The sequence below is a fragment of the Fundulus heteroclitus genome, chromosome 3 (genome assembly GCF_011125445.2).
Source record: "Fundulus heteroclitus isolate FHET01 chromosome 3, MU-UCD_Fhet_4.1, whole genome shotgun sequence".
Taxonomy (NCBI): domain Eukaryota; kingdom Metazoa; phylum Chordata; class Actinopteri; order Cyprinodontiformes; family Fundulidae; genus Fundulus; species Fundulus heteroclitus.
The window spans coordinates 29,269,670-29,291,070 of NC_046363.1; the positions used below are offsets into that span (position 1 = coordinate 29,269,670).

A 21,401-nucleotide genomic window follows, 5' to 3' on the forward strand; every position below is an offset into this window, starting at 1 on the left:
CGTCTTTATTGCCAGAGTCAGACAAAACAGATTGATCCTCATCTTTGCACAGGAGCTTTTCATGCTTCCCTAAATGTTTTTAATAAAATTATATAGAGCATATCAGTGAATCCCATAATTTTTGCTAATTCTTTAAAGATTATTGTCTGATAATTATTTTGGTTTTCTGTAATGATTGACAGTTCTCAGCCTGAACCCTCCACGGTGTTAATATGTTGTCTCTGTACCATTTTCAATTTCAGTTTAATTTGAGGAATAAGTTTAGTTAGTTTTTAAAAACAATGGCTGTACTCTCTCTTTTACAAGGTCATAATCATTTTGGAGTCAGAAATATGTACTTACACTGTAATATATTTGTAATATTATAAGTTTTGTTGTTGTGGAATTATTATTTGTGATTCTTTTTGTTTTTGTTATTTTTGTTGAGTGTCTTGTCATCTCATGTGTACTTTCAGTAATTTCTTTATTACCTGTTCATGATATAGGTATTCATTCATATATATATATGTGTAAAAGAAAAAAAAAAGCTCAAATTTAATTTCTGCACACAGTGTAATATTTTATTTGTTAAAAATAAAAAACAGGATCTTTTGGAAATGTGTTGATTTGAATGTGAATTGAAACTGTAATATCATAAATGTATTATAACGTCTTCAATAAAGGATCAATAACTTTAGCAGCTCAGTGGAGGTACTGCAGAGAGTTGTGTGGTCGGTTCTCATAGCAGCGGGCTGGCGGTTTTCTGACAGATCCGAGGATACGGGAATTCACAGGGAACGTCGTACCAGTTCTGAGTGTAGCTGTCCACCACCGCACAATCCTCTCCCTCAGGCCCTTGGGATTGGTTGTTGTCTGGTTCTGATCTCTGCACATCCCAGAACCTGTGCAAGAACCACGAAAGAAAAGAAACAGGGGATGAGCTTGTGAGCGTGTCTGAAGCGTTTAAACATGCACAAAAACCCATCAGACGCATCATAAGAGGAAATGCAGGCGCACAACATTGAAGAAGGTATTTCTATTTAGATTTAAAAACACCAGAATGACTCCCAGGCGCCACCATGAGGTTTGTAGATGAATTCCCTCAATTATTTATCATGAGCTACTCACATATTTCAGTTTTCTTAAAAACTACCACAAGCTGGACTCATACCAAGTCAATGAACCAAGACGTCATTAAGGCAATACGTCTTAACATGAAGATGTTCGCTGATCAAAGACACTGAAAAGATTATTTAAGACCATGGTTGTAACAATACCTTTCTCTGTATTTGTTAATCCTAATCCCCGTTTCTGGCTTGAAATCATTGTTTTCCAAAACAATCACATTTGTTTGGACAGTGTTCTTGTAAATGTGCACAAAATTAATCTAATGTGGGCGTCTTACTTTATGCTTCCCAGCATGTATGACCTACATGCAACTGATGACGCAACTCTGTAAAATCAAGGCATTGGTCTGAGTTTGTGAACCATTTTATGCTCTTTATGAGCTGCTCTAAATAAAAAAAACAACTTCCTTTCTTTGCAAATCCAATTTACCCTTTATTTACTCTTATTCTGTTTTTCTGCCATCTTACATATCTGAAGTTCAAACACAAAAGATGATCATGTGTGTAGGAGTTTTGCATGTCATCATTCACCTCTATGTTGAATCTGATGTCTGCATTTTTAAAACACAGTAGTTATTGAGAGAATTAAGAAACATGTTTCAAAATGTTTCTCTCTCCAGGGGAGTTTCTTTTTTTTTTTGTTCACATTAGTGTGGATTTGTTTCATAATCGACAGTTATTCTGAGCCCGTCATGTTCAAAGTCTTAACTTAACTTAAGTCTTAACTTTTACAGCCATGTAATGGTACCGGCACGTAATGAGTGTGGTTCTCGCAGCATCGACTTCATAATAAAACGTGTGAGAAAAAACTAGTTTTTACGCTGGAACAGATTCTTGTGAGCTTGGATTTAACTGCCTCTGTTTTTTTCTATATCCAGTACTACAAATATAGCCTATAATAAGAGACTAGAAGCATTATAATTAAACTGTCAACTCCGAAGAACAGAACACCTTGAAATCTGTGCTATTGCATTACTTTTAAATTATTATTTTCTGTTCCTACTCTACTTTTACTCAGCTGTAATGTGAAGATATAGTGCACTGAAAAACATTAGCCCATTTCCAGGACTTCTCCAGGTTTAGCTTTTTTTTTTTTTTTGGTCGCATGTAATAAAAAATATAGCTTTCATTATTTAAGAAAATGCTATAAGTAAATGCAAAAAAAAATAAAATGTCTTCAACCTATATTTTCATTTATTAAAGTAGAGCCACCATTGACAACAACAGCCATTCAGTATTTCTGATTACTGCTAATGTGTCTTTTATATCGCTGTGGAAGAATTTTTCTTTGCAGAATAGTTTTCAATTGGACTTAAGGATGGACTTTGAACAGATTCTTCCAAAACCTTAATTTTGTATTTTGAGCCATTCAGGGGTGATGATGCTGGTGTGTGTCAGGTCATTGTCCTGCTGCAGTACTTTATACTTCAACTGTTCTTGAGTTTCTTTGAAACGGGGTGTAATATGTTGTCTTTTGAGAGCTGTGGCCTACTTCGTGCTGTCAGACAGGTACTATTTAGGTGATTTCTTGATTCTACAGTGATCCGGCCTTGAGTTGTTGGTGATATTAAACCCCAAAAAACGTGAAAAGAGGGTTATACAGATGTGTCAATACAGTTAATTCATTATTTATTCATGGGAGACGATACAATTTTCACAAAGGGCCAGGTTGGCTTAAATGGCTTTCTTCCATGAATAAACTGAATCATTATATGAAAACTGCATTTTTTATTTACTCTGGTTATCTTTGTCTGGTATTAAAATTTGTTTGATAAATCGAAATATCTCATTTCAACAGCAAAGGCAAAAACAGAGGAACTCTGTAAATGGGCAATTCCTCCACATAGATTTAGTCAAAGTGTACAAAATGTTAAAATTTAAGAACTTATATTGTGATTATTGAAAGCTTTTCTGTTACATTGCCAACATTTTATTACTGATAGCAGCAAATACCTTTATCCTCAAACTAAATGAAATAAGTAAGTAGATAAATATATGGAGAATAGACTTTAAACTTTTTTTTTCGGTTATATACAATATATATAATACATACGAAGTTTTTAGCGCTGAGTTGTCCACCCATCTCCATTCCCCTTCAGTTTTACTGTCACTCAGTCCGATCCAGTAGTAGATGTGAAACCCCGCGATCCTCCTGCCTTCTTTTTCCACCGCCTCCTATTTAAACCAAAAATAATCGGCACTGTCAATTACCTGATTGTGTACCTTTAAAACACTTTGCAGTTGAACAAAAAGGACTTACATGCTGTTCTCTTGTGGTCAAGATGGCGAGGTGGGCTCCGATATCTTTACATTTCTCCACACTGGTGGAGAAATTGTGCCTGTCGGTGTTCAGGAGGAAGCACTGATCTTTGACCTGTAGCCATCCAGCAGGACACTCGTTGCAGGTTATGGCTGTTCGGACAAACAAATAAATTATAAATGACTGCTGTAATGCACTTTTTATAGCTTTTTATGATCCAAAGTGTCAAAACCTTTTGACACTTTGGATCATGGCATCTTGCACCAGAGGCTTACGGATATAAACCGGTCAGACCAAGCAATGGTCTCTGTGAGGACAACTCTTTCTACAATTGGCATTCAGAATCTGGGTCATAATGTTACTGATGCATCTCTATGATGATGATGCTGTTATTTATTATCTCAAACACACAGTTGCCGTGGTGCATTAACGGCAGCTTTAATTGGCCATAATATGGTCACATTTGTTTGTTATATTATTCTCAAACAAAAATGTGAATCCTGTAGTTCTTCTAGTTTTTTTTCAAACAAACTATCCCTATTTAATTTGTTTATTCTCATTACATATTCTGTTATTTTAATTGATGAACACTTTTCTTTTTTATCACCTGTTGACATGTTGTTGTTTTTTATTCTTTACAAAGAAATATCTGAAAGGTGTGGTGTCCATTTAGCATTCAGCCCCGTTCCTCTTCACCCCTAATAAAAATCCTATGAAACCAATTTACTTTTAACTAACACCAAATTACTGAATAGCGTCCACCTGATTAAATATCCACACAATTCCAGTTGTTGTGTGAAGACCTCACAGGGTATTAGAGAGGAATAGCATGATTTGGGTGCAGACAGGATCTCGGGAGTAGCAGGGTGAATTGAAAAATTAAATTAAATCAAAAACCAAGGGCACAGCATGAGGTGAACGGGACAAGGAGCATGAACAGAACAGTACGCAGAATTGACTCTGAATACTCATGGGCGTGACAATAAACATTGTAATGGGTAGACAAATGGAAGAATCCACCAAGGAACACTGACCAACAGAGTGTTTATATGCTGAGGGATGTGTGGAGAATAACATAAGATGCTTTTGTGTTAATCAGGAGACAATACAGAGCAGCTGAGCAAGAAGTAGAGCGAGGGAGACTGTTTAAAGCAGATGAGCTGTCAAAAAAAAAGGAAGAACTTAATAAAGGGAGAAAGGTAAACACTAACCTAAGGGACCTATCTAGAATCCACATGGAGCAGAAGGCAGGAATAAACTCAGAAACTAAACACAAAAGTATAAACTAAAATGGCAAGACTGAAATGTACATATATAAGCAAGGAACTATTGAAATCATAAAAACAGAAGAGAGCCCAAGCACATGGGGATTATGAAGCATTCGTGAAAAACCAGCATCATGAAGTCCGAACATGACGCTTAAAGTAGGATTAAGATATGTAACGATATCACAAGCACTGTTCAACATATCTTTGGAAAATGGGGAAAAAGCAACTTCCATTTCCAGAATGACAGCAGCAGTGTTACGCTGTGGGGATACATTTTGTTTAACAATGGCAGGGAAAGTGATCAGATTTGAGGTAAGATGGGGAAAGTGGTCAGATTCGAGGTAAGATGGATGGAAGTTAATTCAGGACAGTTTTGGAAAAATCCTGTTAGAGGCTGGAAAAGATAAATCTGATTTATGTAGCTTGAGCTGTTTTACAGAGAAGAAAAATGAAAAACCTTGGCCTGTGGATGTGCAAAGCTGGTAGAGTCATGAGGCGAAAGACTTGCAGTCACACTACTTTGTGTTTTACTGTCATCTAAATTTCAAGAAAATATGGCAAAAATGGTTTAAAGGGGACGCGCAGCTTTTCAATTCCTGTGGCATTTATCCAGAGCAACCACAGTCTCCGCTCACAGACGTTTGTTACATTTAGTGATCTTCTATGTGAGAAAAATGTTTTCATGAAACGATCCTTACATTTGTGACAAACTATGAAAGGACTTTTATCTCTACAACTTAATTCTGCTGATTTAAGGACACTTTAAGGACCACCAGCATCACTGAATACTGGTGGTCCTTGATATTTTAATACTTTCAGCTATTTTGTTGTATGCAGTGTATTGCTAAGTCGGTTTTAACATGTTGTAGTCTACATTTAAAAAAAAAAAAAAGCACTTGGGTCTCAGTGAGGTCTATATATACACATATATATAATGCTCTCAGTTTGTAAAATAGCTCACTGAACCACCATCTATCTGCTGGAGCTTGGAGGACGAGCATACCTGGAGCTGAGCAGTTGTTGGCCAGACTGGAGTACTGGTTACACAGCTGCTTGTAGCGATCCTTCATCAAGTCAAGCCTCACTTTCAGGAAGGCAACCTCTTCCTTAGGAGTTCTGGTTTCCTGACAGGAGATTTCATGAACCATCAGGCCCAGAAGAACAAAGAGGACGGTGGCTAACGACAGAGAGCAGAACCATAAGCGTTAGAGAGCAGAAGCATACAGACCCCTCACACACATAGACATCAGCTGTGAAAAGATCTCACCTTTCATAGGATTCATCATGTTTCTCTGTGAGCTGAGGATCACTTATGCTCCCTTTGGGCTCTCTGTTTTTTTTTATAGAGCAGTTTGTTTACTAAATAAATGGCAAAGTACAGATTGCAAAAGAGAAACCAGACAGATTGTTTTTGATCATCAAAGCACGTCAACTCGGACAGTGTCATATTGTGCAGCCAAATCAGTATTGACCTCCGTTTCTCCGGCTGAAAAAGACCATGCCCCCTCCCCCTTTCCCATTTTTCATCAATTATTAATGGTAGTTGGAAATCCAGGAATTTTTCTGAAAATAAACGTTAGCGTGAAACGGGAAACAACTCGTCCATAGACAGTAAACTGCAAGCGTATTCGTACTTTAGACTTTTTCGTCTTTTGTCATTGCAACCAAATATCTCTGTTTTTTTTATTACATTAGTCAGATGCAAAGTAGCGCAGGATTTAACTATGAACCTCCGCCTCAGTTAATTACTCTTTTAGGATTCCCCTTTATTTAGCGCTGTCTCTCTACCCATCAATCTGTTCAAGGGGCATGAATACTCACCATTCCATTCCCTCTGGATGGACTTGATAAAAATCAACAAGAGGGATCATATTTCTCCAATTTTATCTTCCCTTCATTCGCTTCCTGTTAAATCAAGAATATAATTAAAATTTCTTCTTCTAACGTATAAAGCCCTTCATAATAAAGCCATCCATCATATATCAGAGCTCTGATTACCCCGTATGTTCCTAACAGAGCACTTTGCTCTCAGTCTGCAGGTCTGCTGGTGGTTCCTAGAGTCTCTAAAAGTTTTTACTTTTTGTTCTCTCTCTTTTTTTTCTTCATAGTAGGTACACGTGGTCTGGCGTTCTGTTAACTGAGACATCATCCATCATCTAATATAGAACAGATTACTAGATCAATGTGTGCTTCTGTGCTTTTTTGTCTCTCTTGTTGTGTCTCTGCTCTGTCTTCTCTAACCCCCAGTCGGTCGAGGCAGATGACCGTTCATACTGAGCCTGGTTCTGCTGGAGGTTTTTTCTTCCCGTTAATGGGGAGTTTTTCTTCCCACTGTCGCTTCATGCATGCTCAGTATGAGGGATTGCTGCAAAGCCATGGACAATGCAGACGACTGTCCCTGTAGCTCTACGGTTCTCCAGGAGGGAATGCTGCTTGTCGGGACTGGTTCCCTTATATAGGAAATTTTTGACCAATCTGTATAATCTGCTTGAATTTGACTTTGGAAAGTGCCTTGAGATGACATGTAACATGAATTGGCGCTATATAAATAAAATTGAATTGAATTGAATTGATGATGCGTCGGCCACCAGGTTGGATAAACAGACAAGGGCTGTTGTCTTGGCACACGGATTTCGTATTATTTACTATTATGAGCAAAGTTCTCTCGCTGTTTCCAAATTTGTCTTAAAACTGGCAGACAGTCGCCTAACAATGACTCAGCTCTGACTGGAATAGGTGCAATTGTGCATGTGTGCTGTGGAGGTTATTTCTATTCTCTTCATAAACAGGACAGCTGCAAAATATCACCTTTACACACACACACACACACACACACACACACACACACACACACACACACACACACACACACACACACACACACAAACACACACATCACAGGTTCAGCAACAGACTGTCAGCCTTTTTTTGTCTTATTATGGCTCATGTCCAAGACATTTTTTTTCCCTCTGCCACATTATTCCCTCCAACAATTTCAGCTTCTCTGCTTCACGAGGTTTTGTTGTTCAAATTAATTAAAGGAGTGCTTAGTGTTTATTTATGTGTCCATGATTTGTGTGCAAAAAAAAAAAAAAAAGTGTAGTCATTACTAGCAATTCTTACCATCGAAATCCCTGGACTTTCCGCAATTATTCGGAGCTGTTCCTTCCATAAACATGTGCAATACATCGGCTGTCAGGAAGCAGAAAGTACCGGCTGTTTCTTTCACCTGTTCTTAAAAACAGTCTGACTCATTCGTTGCACCTCTGCCAAACCCAGAACCTCTTCTCCTCTCCAAACTGACGAAAGCGAGGCAAGCACCGAGGTTGAGCAACACGGTGCAAATGGGCAAAAAAAAAACGAGAGAAAACATACAGCAAACTGTGCCAAGAAAGTGAAGAAAGAGCCTCCATTTTTCAGGAAAGCTGGCAGGATCTGGTCAAAGGCACGGTTAAACTGCTCAGCACCTCTCAGAGCTCATTTGTTCAGCTCTGCAGCGGCGTTGCATGCAGGACGGGCTGCCTCGATAAATCAACCGGCAGCGACAAATTTGATTTTAAGAAGAAATATTGTGGCTCTGGAGTGGAGATTACCAGAGGCTTTGGGGAGCAGAAGAGGTGCAGCATGAGGGAGAGGGAGTGTTAACAAGGTCAAAACAGACAGACAAGGAGGACGGAGAGAGAAAACGACACCTGCCTCCCGGAGATCACGGATAAGTCGACATGTGGGGGATGCAGACTCATTGTTGAACATTGAGACGGTGTTTTCTCTCTAAAACTACCAACACTTAACTACATATTAAATATAACATGCCAATCTCATTGTTGTTTGTAAATCATAGAATTTTGAGTTGGTTGCCTGGATCAGTGTATTTATTTTGGTAATATAAATATAACCAGATCATACGGTGCCCTATCAGCTTCCATAAAGGTCATATATATATATATATATATATATATATATATATATATAGTGCGAGGATTATAGTTGTGCTGTTAACAGACTGACATGTTTTCTGACAGGAGCTGTGGATCTCTGCAGCTTCTCCAGACTTATCACGGCTGTTTCCCTGAATAATCCTCTACCTGCTATGTTATGGCAGTTTAGCAATTGTTACAAACAATTAACTTTTTTAGATGATGAATTGAACATCTGTGGGCTGTTCAAAGTCTGGGACGTTGTTTTCTAACTTAATTCTGTTTTGAGCTAATTCACAGCCTTAAAAATCGTCGTATCATGGCTTTGGTGCATCTCATTTAAACACAATATCAATTGAGAAGTACCAATAATTGTAACACAGAAATATTTGTGTGCTGGAAAGTATGTCCATTTACTCTGTTATTTTTATTAATACTTGGTTGGGTTTCTTTTTGCAGAAATTACTGCATCAGTGCATCTTGGCGTGGAGGCGATCAGCCTTTGGTTCTGCGAAGTGTTAGCAGAAGAAGAAGCGTTCATGAACTCACATTAATGATAATGATGAAGAAGAAAAAAAAATATTGTTACTGTTTGTGGAGATGATGGTAATCCAGGTAGAAGGTGGCTGGGGTTGGCTGACTGGGGCTAGTTTGTAATGATCCTTTGTGTTCAGGTGGAGGTGGTGATGGCGGCGGAGCGTTGCATAGTGGACAGGCAGGTGAGTGGTGAGACTAAGGAGGCGGTCCAACAGCGGGTCCAGCAAGAGGAGCAGTGAGGAGATGGGTTCTTCCTAGGACTCTACACTGGAAAAAGAGAACTAAATATAAGTAGAATTATCTTGAAATGAATGTATTTGCCCTTGATTTGAGCAGGTAAATAAGATTATCTGCCAATGGAATGAGTATTTTTACCCCTAAAATAAGATAATTAGATATACACCACTTGAAATAAGATGATGGAGATGAATTGTCCCTATTTTAAGTGCAAAAATCTTATTCCATTGGCAAATAATCTTATTTACATGCTCAAATCAAGGAAAAATACACTCATTTCAAAAAGGGTTTTCTTATTTTTAGTTATATTTTTGCAGTGTAGGAGGCAGTGAATTGAGGTCCTGGAGAGAACCAAGGACTGGAAATGAGGATGTCTGCAAGAGAGGACATAAAAAAGGAGGACAGTGAGAGGACCTATGAAAATCAAGAGCAAAGATCCAGTAAGAAATCTGATTACTACCCTGTAAGGAGGAATGATATGGCATCTGCCTCAAGGGGAATCTGCTCCTCTTAAGCTCCTCCTGTATATAGCTCTAGATTCTATACATATATATCTATTATATTATTATATTCTATATTTTGTTTTGTCTGCACCATCAACACCAAGTCAAATTCCTTGTAAGTGCAAACCTACTTGGCAATAAACTTGATTCTGATTCTGATTCCTGATTGGCCAAGATGGGCTGCAGTGTGGTGTCTCTCCTTCCTCCTGACAATAATCCCCCATATTCTCCATGGGGTTCAGGTCAGGTGAGTTTGCACAGTGGCATCGTGTCGTTGAACCCATGTTTTGTTACTTTGGCAGATTGGGTTATTCCTGTTGATTGATCCACCTTTTTCTACCAACCTTTTTCCTTCCACTCAACTTTCCAATTAATATAATTGCATGCAGCCCTATATGAACAGTAAGCTTCTTTATTAATTACTTTTGTGGCTTACTGCTGTTCGCTTCCTCATGATAGAGCATCAAAAATCCTTTTATTAAATTGGCTTTCTGTTAATATTTGAATTTTCTGAGAATTTGGGGTAAACCATGATCATCAAAATTAACACAAAAATGCTTTAAATGCATAACTTTGCATAATACATCTACATAAGCTTCACCTTTACACTTGAATTGTTAACTTTTCAATGACATCCTAACTTACTGAAATGACCCTGTCTGTATAAATGTAATTATAACGTTTTTTTAAAAACCTGGATGGAAATGAGTTGGATTCAATGACTGCCTGAAATCTGAAACATATGGACGCCACCACATGCTGAGCTTCCTCATGTGTGATGCTCTGCCAGACCCCAACTCCAGCTGTCTTCAGTTTTTTTTTTTTTTTCGTTCTTTTTGACTTTAGTTTTGTCTTCAGTAAATAAAACGCTTGCTCCTCTGATCAGGTCTGCTGACTGACTCAGCCATTTGAAAACATTGAGCAGCTTTAGAGCTGCTCTCATGGTTTGCTTTCAGTCATCATCCATCTGTGCAGTGAAGCGCTGAGCCGTTGGTTTTCCTGAATTTGGCTGAATCTGAGCTGACAGCACAACACTGTACACTCTGAGAAGTTATTCTGCCTTTGTCAGCAGGAACATCATCAAGGTCAGCGGCCCATTATGTAGTTTAACAGAAAATGAGTAGGAACAACAGCCAAATTTAAGAGGCTGTTTGGTTATGCACCTTCTTCATGTAGTTATTTGAAATTTAGTTCGGTGTTTTTGTATATTCTTGCAGATGAAACAATGATGCATAATCTTGTGTCAAAAGATGACACAGCTGATGTGGTCTGCTTGAAATTGTGATGCATTGTTCTCCTACTGCACATGTAACTCATTATTTCATCCATCTAAAGCAAAACACATACAATGTAAATTATACTGAGGTATTCAAAATTAATACTACAAAAAATGATAAACACGTATCAAAATAAATAACCCTGTCAGGATCCCCAGGGATGTGATTACTGATGTTGCTCCCTGAGGATCCTACAGTCTGTTTATGTTACAGCTTAATTCTGTTCATCCCTAGATCCTAGTTTTTGTCATTTGTTTAGCATTTATGTTAATATATATTCTGGTATCTGTTGGATTTGGTTTGTGTCTGGTTAGTTTATGCTCTTATTATTTTAGTAGTTCTGTTAGATCTTTATTTTGTATTTGCTTTCTTTAGTTACGTTTTTGATCTGTATTTATACTGTTAGTGTATTCTTGTACTGTTATATTTAATTAGCGCATGTTTTTTATTATTTCTGTAGTTCTGTTATATCTGTTCCTTCTTAATTTAGTTCGATTCTTCCGCATGTCTTGCCAGTTCATTGTTCCCCTTTTCCTGCAGCTCAATTGTTTCACTCAGTTCTCCTATTCCTAATTATCCACTTATTGTTTCCTCCGTTTCTTCACGGAGGAAACAATAAGTTCAGCCCACTCTGTCACACACATTGTCAGGTCCTCCATCTTCATTAAAGCATTCTACCGCGTTCTGGCCGCTTCCCTGTCCCGTTCTTGGTTCCTGTAAGTCTGTTTTTCATCAATAAACCACTATCTTCAACAAGCAACTACCGAGCGCTTGTCTGCACTTCGGTCCGATTCCAAAAACCATGACAAACCCACGCCTTGCAGGCCAGCAGATCTCACAACCTGCAGGGGACAGATGGACACAGAATAATCTTCCTGATGACTTTAACACGCTCTCTTGCAAATTTTAATCTGTTCCAGTGGTTTTTGCTTTATGAGGTGAACTGTTAAATTCATTTGAACGCCTCCTGATTTCAAACTCTAATAGTAAAAGACCATTGCCTTAAGAGATCCACTGGCTTGCCTCAATGTTATGAGCAAATTTAGTTTTATTAAACATCTTCTGGTTTTGCTGGTTTAAAAATTACAGCTCTTTGTTTATTTGAAATGTACACAATGCCATAAATGTTATGTTGCTATGTTTTACATCCTTATGATCCCCCCTTGGATAATGATAGTTTCTGTATAAGTGCCCTTAAAATACAAATCCACTGCTTGGAATTTGCCACATTTATCATATCTCAATACTGAGGACAAGCACATTTTAGTGAGAGAAAATAGATTTAACTACATCTGGAAAGCAAGAAAGGACTTTTTTATGACAAAGCTCAGAATGCATGACCCATTTAAATGCAAATGTCTTTATTTTATATATAAAGAATATAGTAACATGTAAAAATAGATAGCGGTGGCAGAGACTTTAATAATATGGTCATAATGGTATTTTCTAAGCAATTTTGAAAAGCAGGTAAAAAACTCACCTCACAGCTGAATGTGCAGCAGGTGAAGCTGAGAATCATTCAGGAGAGAAACGGCAGCCTGGACTTATAACACTTTATTGGATGGTTATCCGTGCTGCCTTTAATACAAGTAAAACTCTGTGGATGTTCATTCATAACCTTTACTGTTCCCTAATGGACCGAGGGATAAAGTGTTGGAAAATGCAACTCCTGGTGGGTTGGTGTTAAAGAGAAGCAGTATTCATGAGGATATTACACTAGTTTATGCATTCAGGATTGCGTAGATATTAGTAGATCCTAAGTAAGTTTTGATGTTTTGACAAATCTTGATTTAAACCTGCAAGTCAATGTCCCTGAACAGAAGCTACGACTCTACATGTTATAATCTTATGTATTTTTTATTTAGATGTTCATTATATTTTTTACTGTATTTGAGTGACTATGTATTGATATTTTATTATTTCTGTTAGAATTGCTCTGGATTTACTGTCTGGTATAAGCCTCTCAATCAGATTTAAGTCAGGACTTTGACTAGGCCACTTCTAAACTATCAGTTTAGTTCTCTTTTTTGAGCCATTCAGAGTCTGACATGTGGGTGCGCTTATATAGATGTATTTATTTTAAGAAAAAACAAATGGCCCGATACTCTCCTTCAGGATTTCTTTATTCAGGTAATGAAACAGAGAAGCAACCCCGATCATTATTTCACCATCATCCTGCTGTAGGTGGTGTTCTTTATCTGAAGAGCTGCATCTGTCAGAGAAGACTGTGGCAGCGTTGGTCCCAAAAGCAGACGAGAACGACAGTCTCACACCAAAGTGATTAATTAAAAAGAAAAGTAACTTACTACCATTGAAGGAAACTTGAGAGTATCTAGAAAAACAAAATTTCTAGTGCCAGCAGAGATCTGGCAATGCAACAGGAACAGGCAGGACCACAGCTGTGTGAGAGCACAACGACGCGGTGCTGGGGAGGTGATTAGTGAAACCAGGACCAGGTGTCTCTGATCAACAGGACGAATGACAGACACGAGGGGAACAAGACGAGCTGAGGAAAACTGACAAATGGCACAGAAGAACTAGAGCAAACAACAAACCCAAACTCAAAGTCCAGGATCATCACAGCTTTACTTCTTTGCCAAATGTAACGGGACAAGAAATAGTTTCACCTTTTACTAATCGGTCTACAGGCTGTTTTTCCAAATGTCTTGTGCTTCAACAAGATGGGTTTTTTTTTAAAGCAAACGTGAGAAGGCCTTTATTTTTCTTATGTTCTGCAGTGATTTTCACATTTGAACTGTTTCATGGAGGCCATTTGTTTTTCAATCATGAACATTGAAGGAAATCAGGTCTGTAGAGCTTTAGATGTTGTTCTGGGTTGTTTTATGATAAGTCGTTCATATGCTCTAGGTTTACCACCGTTTTACATTTTTGAATAATGGCTCTGGATGCGGTTCGCTGGAGTCCCAAAGCATAACAAATGACTTCTGTAACCATTTTCATCTGCAAATAAATTTCTTTCAATCAGGACACGACCCGCTGCTTTACGAGATCTTTTTCCCTACTTCATGTTGTCAGGCAGGCTCTATTTGAGTACATATTTTCTTATTCTAAGAGTCAAATTGATTGAAAGAGAGTTCAAATTTATCTGGTAAATCCTACACAAAGATTTAAGTGAACAAACGTCATGTATATATATCAATAAATGAGAAGTGCTTTGCAAAGGTTTTCATTCTCCATTTTCTCACATTGAAACCACAAACCTCAAGGGTTTTATGTGATAGATCAGCATAAGGTGATAAAGGCTTGTACCATGAAAGGAAAGCAAACACGGTTTTAAATATTTTGATAAATTAAAATCTAAAAAGTTAAATGTGAATTTGTATCCATCCCCAGATTTTATACTTTGTAGAGTATGTCTCGGCCAGAGGTGGGTAGTAACTAGTTACATTTACTCAGTAACATTTACTGAAGATACCTGTTGAACAAAACGTACTTTTAGGAGTAGTTTTACTGAACTATACTTTTTACTTTTATTTAAGTAAAGTAATATTGCTACTCTAATTTGAGTCAGATTACTGTGAGTAACTTCACTGGATGAAGAACTGCCGGTTTTAACCAGAAATGCATTAGAGAGACATGCTTACAGTTTATGTTAAAGTGAGAAGCTTGTTTATAGACAAGTTTTGTTGGTTAAATGTTATTTTCCATCTGCTGAGATCATTGAGCCATTTGGAGGTCAAGAAACCCTTCATTAAGCAGTAGATATTATTATTGGAAGAGCTTTACACTATTCAATCATACAGTTAACAAGCAGTATATACATTAACTGCTGTTACCGGTTTCACAAGTTATATGTTGGACAAAATATTTAGAAAAGTGTTCTTCTGACTGAATCTGGTTTTTGTAATTATGTTTTTATTTGTATATTTAAAAAAATCTTTAAAGTACCACAATTTGTACAAAGTTTATATATATATATATATATATATATATATAAATACTTTGTATGTCCAGTTACATAATTTTTAGATACTAAATCAGATGTTGTGTTCAATTACTCAGTATTTGAGTCACCTTCTTACTTTACTTTTTACTCTTACTTGAGAAATCCCTTGGTTGGCTACTTTTTACTTTTGAATAAAAATATGTTGAAGTATCACTACTCTTACTCGATTACCACTTTTGGCTATGCTGGTCTTAACCAATTTGGCCCATTCTTCTCTGCAAAATAGCTCAAGTTGTGTCAGATTGGATGGGGGAAAAATTGTTGAATGTAAACTTTTAGGTTTTAATACAGATTGTAAATTAGATTTATTCAATTCAATTCAATTCAATTTTATTTATATAGCGCCAAATCATGAAACATGTCATCTCAAGGCACTTTACAAAGTCAAGTTCAATCATATTATACAGATTGGGTCAGATTATACAGATTGGTCAAAAATGTCCTATATAAGGAAACCAGTTGATTGCATCAAAGTCCCGACAAGCAGCATTCACTCCTGGGGAACCGTAGAGCCACAGGAAGAGTCATCTGCATTGTACATGGCTTTGCTGCAATCCCTCATACTGAGCAAGCATGAAGCGACAGTGGGAAGAAAAACCACCCATTAACGGGAAAAAAAAACCTCCGGCAGAACCGGGCTCAGTATGAACGGTCATCTGCCTCGACCGACTGGGGTTACAGAAGACAGAACAGACACAACAAGAGAGACAAAAAAGCACAGAAGCACACATTGATCTAGTAATCTGTTCTACATTAGACGGTAGTAGCGGGTGAGCCGTCTTCTCTGGATGATGTCACAGTTAACAGAACGCCAGACCAGGTGTACCTACTATGAAGAGAAAAGAGAGAGAACAGAAAGTTAAAGCAGAAATGACAACACATAATGCATAATTGAAGAACAGTAGAACTCAATATAGTGAGAAAATTAGATCCTGATATACTCCAGTAACCTAAGCCTATAGCAGTAAAACTATAAAGGTGGCTGAGAGTAACATGAGTCACTAGTTATAATTTTTGTCAAAAAGAAAAGTTTTAAGCCTAGTCTTAAAAGTAGACAGGGTGTCTGCCTCACGGACCAAAACTGGGAGTTGGTTCCACAGGAGAGGAGCCTGATAGCTAAAGGATCTGCCTCCCATTCTACTTTTAGAGACTCTAGGAACCACCAGCAGACCTGCGGTCTGAGAGCGAAGTGCTCTGTTAGGAACATACGGGGTAATCAGAGCTCTGATATATGATGGAGTTTGATTATGAAGGGCTTTATACGTTAGAAGAAGAATTTTAAATTCTATTCTTGATTTAACAGGAAGCCAATGAAGGGAAGCTAAAATTGGAGAAATATGATCCCTCTTGTTGATTTTCATCAGAACTCTTGCTGCAGCATTTTGGATCAGCTGAAGGCTTTGAACTGCATTTTGTGGAATTCCTGATAGTAAAGAATTACAATAGTCCAGCCTTGAAGTAACAAATGCATGGACCAGTTTTTTCAGCATCACTCCTGGACAGAATGTTTCTAATTTTGGCGATATTCCGGAGGTGAAAAAAGGAAACTCTGGAAACCTGTTTAATATGGGATTTAAATGACATGTCTTGGTCAAAAATAACACCAAGATTTTTTACTTTATTACCAGAGGCCAGTTTAATGCCACCCAGATTAAGTGATTGGTTAAGAAGTTTATTTTTTGAGGACTCTGGCCCAAAGATTAAAACTTCGGTCTTGTCAGAATTTAGATGCAGGAAATTTAAAGTCATCCAGCTTTTGATGTCATCAAGACATGACTGCAGTCGAAGTAATTGATTGGATTCATCAGGATTTATGGATAAATATAGCTGAGTATCATCAGCATAACAGTGGAAATTAATCCCATGCTGTCTGATAATTTTGCCTATCGGAAGCATATATATAGTAAAGAGAATTGGTCCAAGGACTGAACCCTGTGGTACTCCACAAGTGACCCTAGAGTTTGAGGAAGATTTATTATTAACATGAACAAATTGGAATCTGTCTGACAGATAAGATTTAAACCAGCCTAATGCTTTCCCCTTAATCCCTACAGTATGTTCAAGTCTTTGTAGGAGAATATTGTGATCAACTGTATCAAACGCAGCACTGAGATCTAACAGGACAAGTATAGACACAAGTCCATTATCTGAGGCCATGAGAATATCATTAGTGACCTTCACCAGAGCTGTTTCAGTGCTATGATGAGCTCTGAAGCCTGACTGAAACTCCTCAAGTAGGTCATTACTTTGTAAATGTTCACAAAGTTGATTAGCAACTACTTTCTCAAGAATTTTAGATAAGAAAAGAAGATTAGATATAGGTCTGTAATTTACTAACTCATCTTGATCAAGAGAAGGTTTCTTAAGTAAAGGTTTAATAACAGCTACTTTCAAAACCTGTGGTACATATCCATTTACTAAGGATAGATTAATCATGTCTAAAATAGTGCCACTGATCAAAGGGAATATGTCCTTAAACAACTTGGTTGGGATTGGGTCTAACATACAGGTAGAAGGTTTAGATGAAGCTAAAATTTTAGATAGCTCAGAAAGCTCTACTGCTTCTAAACAGTTCAAACACTGCGCAGATTCTAAAGATTCCTCCAATGCTGCCTCACTTACTGAGGACGAGGTAATCATGTTTGGGAGGATGCCAATTATTTTATTTTTAATGGCATCAATTTTATTTATGAAGAATCCCATAAAATCATTACTACTGAGAGCTAAGGGAATGGATGGATCAACAGAGCTGTGGCTCTGGGTAAGTTTGGCAACTGTACTAAAGAGAAATCTAGGATTATTTTTATTCTCTTCAATTAATGATGAAAAATATGCTGCTCTAACTCTGCAGAGGGTCTTGTTATACAACAATAGTCTGTCCCTCCAGATTAAGTAGGATTCCTCTTGGTGTGTAGAGCGCCATTTTCTCTCCAATTTCCTAACATTGCGCTTCAAGGAACGCAGCTCTGAATTAAACCAAGGAGCCAGCTTCCTGTGAATAATCACCTTCTTTTTCAAGGGAGCTACATTGTCTAATGCAGAACGCAATGAGGAAGTCACATTGTTAGCAAAGGTATCGATTTGTGAATGGGAAGAAACAGCAATGCTGCCATCTACAGGGCATTTCTGCAATACGGAGGATATTAAGAAGCGGACAGACTCTTTAAGTTTTGATACAGCATTATCCGATAAAAATCTACTATAATGGAACCCTCTTTTGGGGGTGGAGAATTCAGTTAGATTAAACTCAAATGTTATTAAAAAATGATCAGACAGGACAGGGTTGTGAGGAAATACTGTTAATTCTTCACAATCAATGCCATATGTCAGCACAAGGTCTAAAGTATGGAGCCAAGAGTGCTTCGGTTTATGCACATTTTGAGCAAAACCAATTGAATCTAGGATAGTTTTAAAGGCTACACTAAGGTTATCACATTCAGTGTCAACATGGATGTTAAAATCACCCACTATAATAACCTTATCAGTATTTAACACCAAATCAGATAAGAAATCTGACAACTCATCCAAAAACTGAGTGTAAGGGCCTGGTGGACGATACAAAACAACAAACAGAAGAGGTTTTATTGCTTTGCAGTTTGGATGAGGGAAACTGAGGGTTAAATGTTCAAAAGAACTGTAATTATTAGTTGGCCTGGGACTAATTAATAAATCAGACTGAAAGATAGTTGCCACTCCTCCTCCTCTTCCCACAGATCTGGGAATGTGGAAATTTGAATAACTGGAGGGGGTTGACTCATTTATACTAACGTAGTCCTCTTGTAGCCAGGTTTCTGTGAGACAAAACAAATCAATCTGATTATCAGAAATTAATTCATTAACTAACAAAGTCTTTGGAGGGAGAGACCTTATATTTAATAGACCACATTTTATTATTTTATTTTTAGGTTCAAGGTGAACCATATTGATTTTTATTAGGTTTTTATGATTTGTTCCTTTTAGATCAGTTTTTGATCTGTTAAGTTTTGGCCGTGGGAAAGACACCGTCTCAATAGGATAATGGGTGGGTAACAGTACAGAAGCTGCAGAGAGGTGTGTTAAACTACGGCTCTTTATGTCTTTACTTTGACTGGACCATTCTAACACAAACATGTGCCAGACTTTTTTATGAAGAATAATGCTGAAAACGTTTTGCTTTCACTCAGCAGTTATTATTTAATTGTCAGTCAATCATGTAAAACCCCTTTAGAATGTGGCAAAATCTGAAAAAATTCAGGAGGTAAGTACACTGTAAGCAAGGCACTATAAGCTCTATAGCGTGGAACACCATATAAAAGTACATCCTCTTCACTTAACTTTAAACTCCCAGTTATCCTCCTGGGGTAGATAATGCTCTGAAGCAAAATTCTGGTCAAATGGTTCTGCTCAGCTCAGAGTCAGAGGATTAATTGACAGCTACCATGCTGTGGACTGTTTTGTGTCTAATCAGGCTCCCAGGGACTGTGGAGGGGGGTACGGAGTGTTTCAGGAGTCTGACGGCTTTCCTGATGCTTATTGGCTTTTTGGCCTCCGTCTGTGCCAGCATCGAACTCGCTGTGCTGTACAAGTGTGAACACGACAACCAGCATTTTCCGCCCGTAAGCCTGAGATGTTCTCTGCTACACATTCGGATGCTGAAAACAAAATGAGGAGGGAGTGTGTTCAATAGTTGTTTTTGTTTATCAGCTTACACATAAAGTGCTCTAATATGTATTTTGCCTAAAAACAGAACCAGTTCACTTCATCACAACAGTCCCAGAGGTCTTTTTAATTTTGCATTACACTCCACACTTTATTGTTCTTGTGAATTACGACTTAGAAGTCTCACCTTGACATAAAAACCTAAACATCTCACCTTTACTCACCGCTGAACGTCTTCCTGTCTGTCTTTCACTCCGTCTGCCGGTCTAACGCAATTCTGCACAGATTATTCTTCCTTCATTTCACTCCAATGTGCTTTTGGACACCTATAATTGGCAATAAAAAAGATAGAGCACTCTCTTCAGTCCGGTGAGGGTCATGTAGTAGAAAAAGCACAAAAGTCCATAATTGTGAAATATTTCTCCTGCAGGGCCAACAGTCTCTTGCAGCTCAGCCTGATAATGGGCTTTTGAGGACACCCTCATTTAAAGCAAACACCACCGGGGTGGTATGTACACGAACTATTACAACCACCAGGATCACATTCAGCACGCACAGTTGCTTCAAAACACCCACGCAGGAGCTACTGGAACACGATTTTCATATCCGAAAAATTATGTCTTTCAACGAAAGAAGGAGATTAAAAAAATGTTTCAATGGCTTCTGGATCTATAACATATTATAGGACCCATGATAGAGAAAATGTGACATAGTTCCTTTATATTTAGCATAAGCTTCACCACAGACATACTTTTAAAAGTCAAGGAGGAGTACTGCGGGTTAAATTAATATCCTGGCTTGTGTACTGAGAAGGAAAAAGATTAGAAAACCAAATAAATAAGAGGTGACAGTTTTCAAAGCAATCATGATTGTACAGAAGGAGGCCATAATCAGAGAAAACGCATTTCCCTCTCCATGCTAGGCTGGCTGTTCTTACAACAAATGAATCCTTCAAAACAGAAAGTTATGGGTGAAATTTGTGTTTACTTTTCAGCATGAAATTGGAAGACGGGGATTAAAATGAACATGATTTGTTTTCTCACTCAAAACCAGAATGTCAAACTCTTTATTATTTTTTTTTTTACTTCAACCAATTTTCTCTAGTGCTTGCTAAGTGAGAGTGAATAGATAAGGCCTGACAGAGGGCTACAGAGGGGGCAGCTTCATGATACGGCGTGACCAGAGCTGTAGGATGCTTTTTTTTTTTTTAGGGACATTTTGCTTTGGCTGTGTAAAGGGTTCTGCTATGAGAATAATATTCACCACCAGAAAGAACAAACTCATGAATCATGGACCTTTGTGTTTGGGTTGAGTTCTGATTGTGTTCTGACAAATAGCTTACGACAGAACTTTTCTGTGCTTATAAAATTAATTTTTTTGGTTTGCTGCTTTAAATTCCTGACAAATGTCATATTTTTTAGTTTGTTTCTTTTAGGTACTATCTACACTGTCATATGGTCCTTTCATTGTTGCAATACATTCTGCTGCTACATACGCTTGCACTACTTAATAGATCTTACATATAACATTTCTGTACTTATAAAATGTCATCTTGGTTTACCGCTGCATCCCTGACAAATATCAGATAATTATATTTACAATGTTTCCCTCTTGTGTTTTTACTCAGAGCCTTGAAACAAAATTTCCCTCAAATGTACATTGGGAACGTACAGCTGAATGACAAAGTCTAA

At 37.7% G+C, this 21,401-nt stretch overlaps 1 protein-coding gene across 1 annotated transcript; it reads right to left on the reverse strand.

Annotated features, from left to right (window-relative positions):
* Nucleotides 1-608: 608 nt before the first annotated feature.
* si:ch73-86n18.1 (C-type lectin domain family 4 member E-like) lies at nt 609-5,948 on the reverse strand. The gene is given in 5 exon segments (NM_001309954.1): nt 609-881; nt 3,160-3,281; nt 3,367-3,518; nt 5,638-5,811; nt 5,902-5,948. Coding segments are annotated over 5 exon segments (630 nt in total). The 5' UTR covers nt 5,921-5,948; the 3' UTR covers nt 609-718.
* Between the last annotated feature and the right edge of the window lie 15,453 nt (nt 5,949-21,401).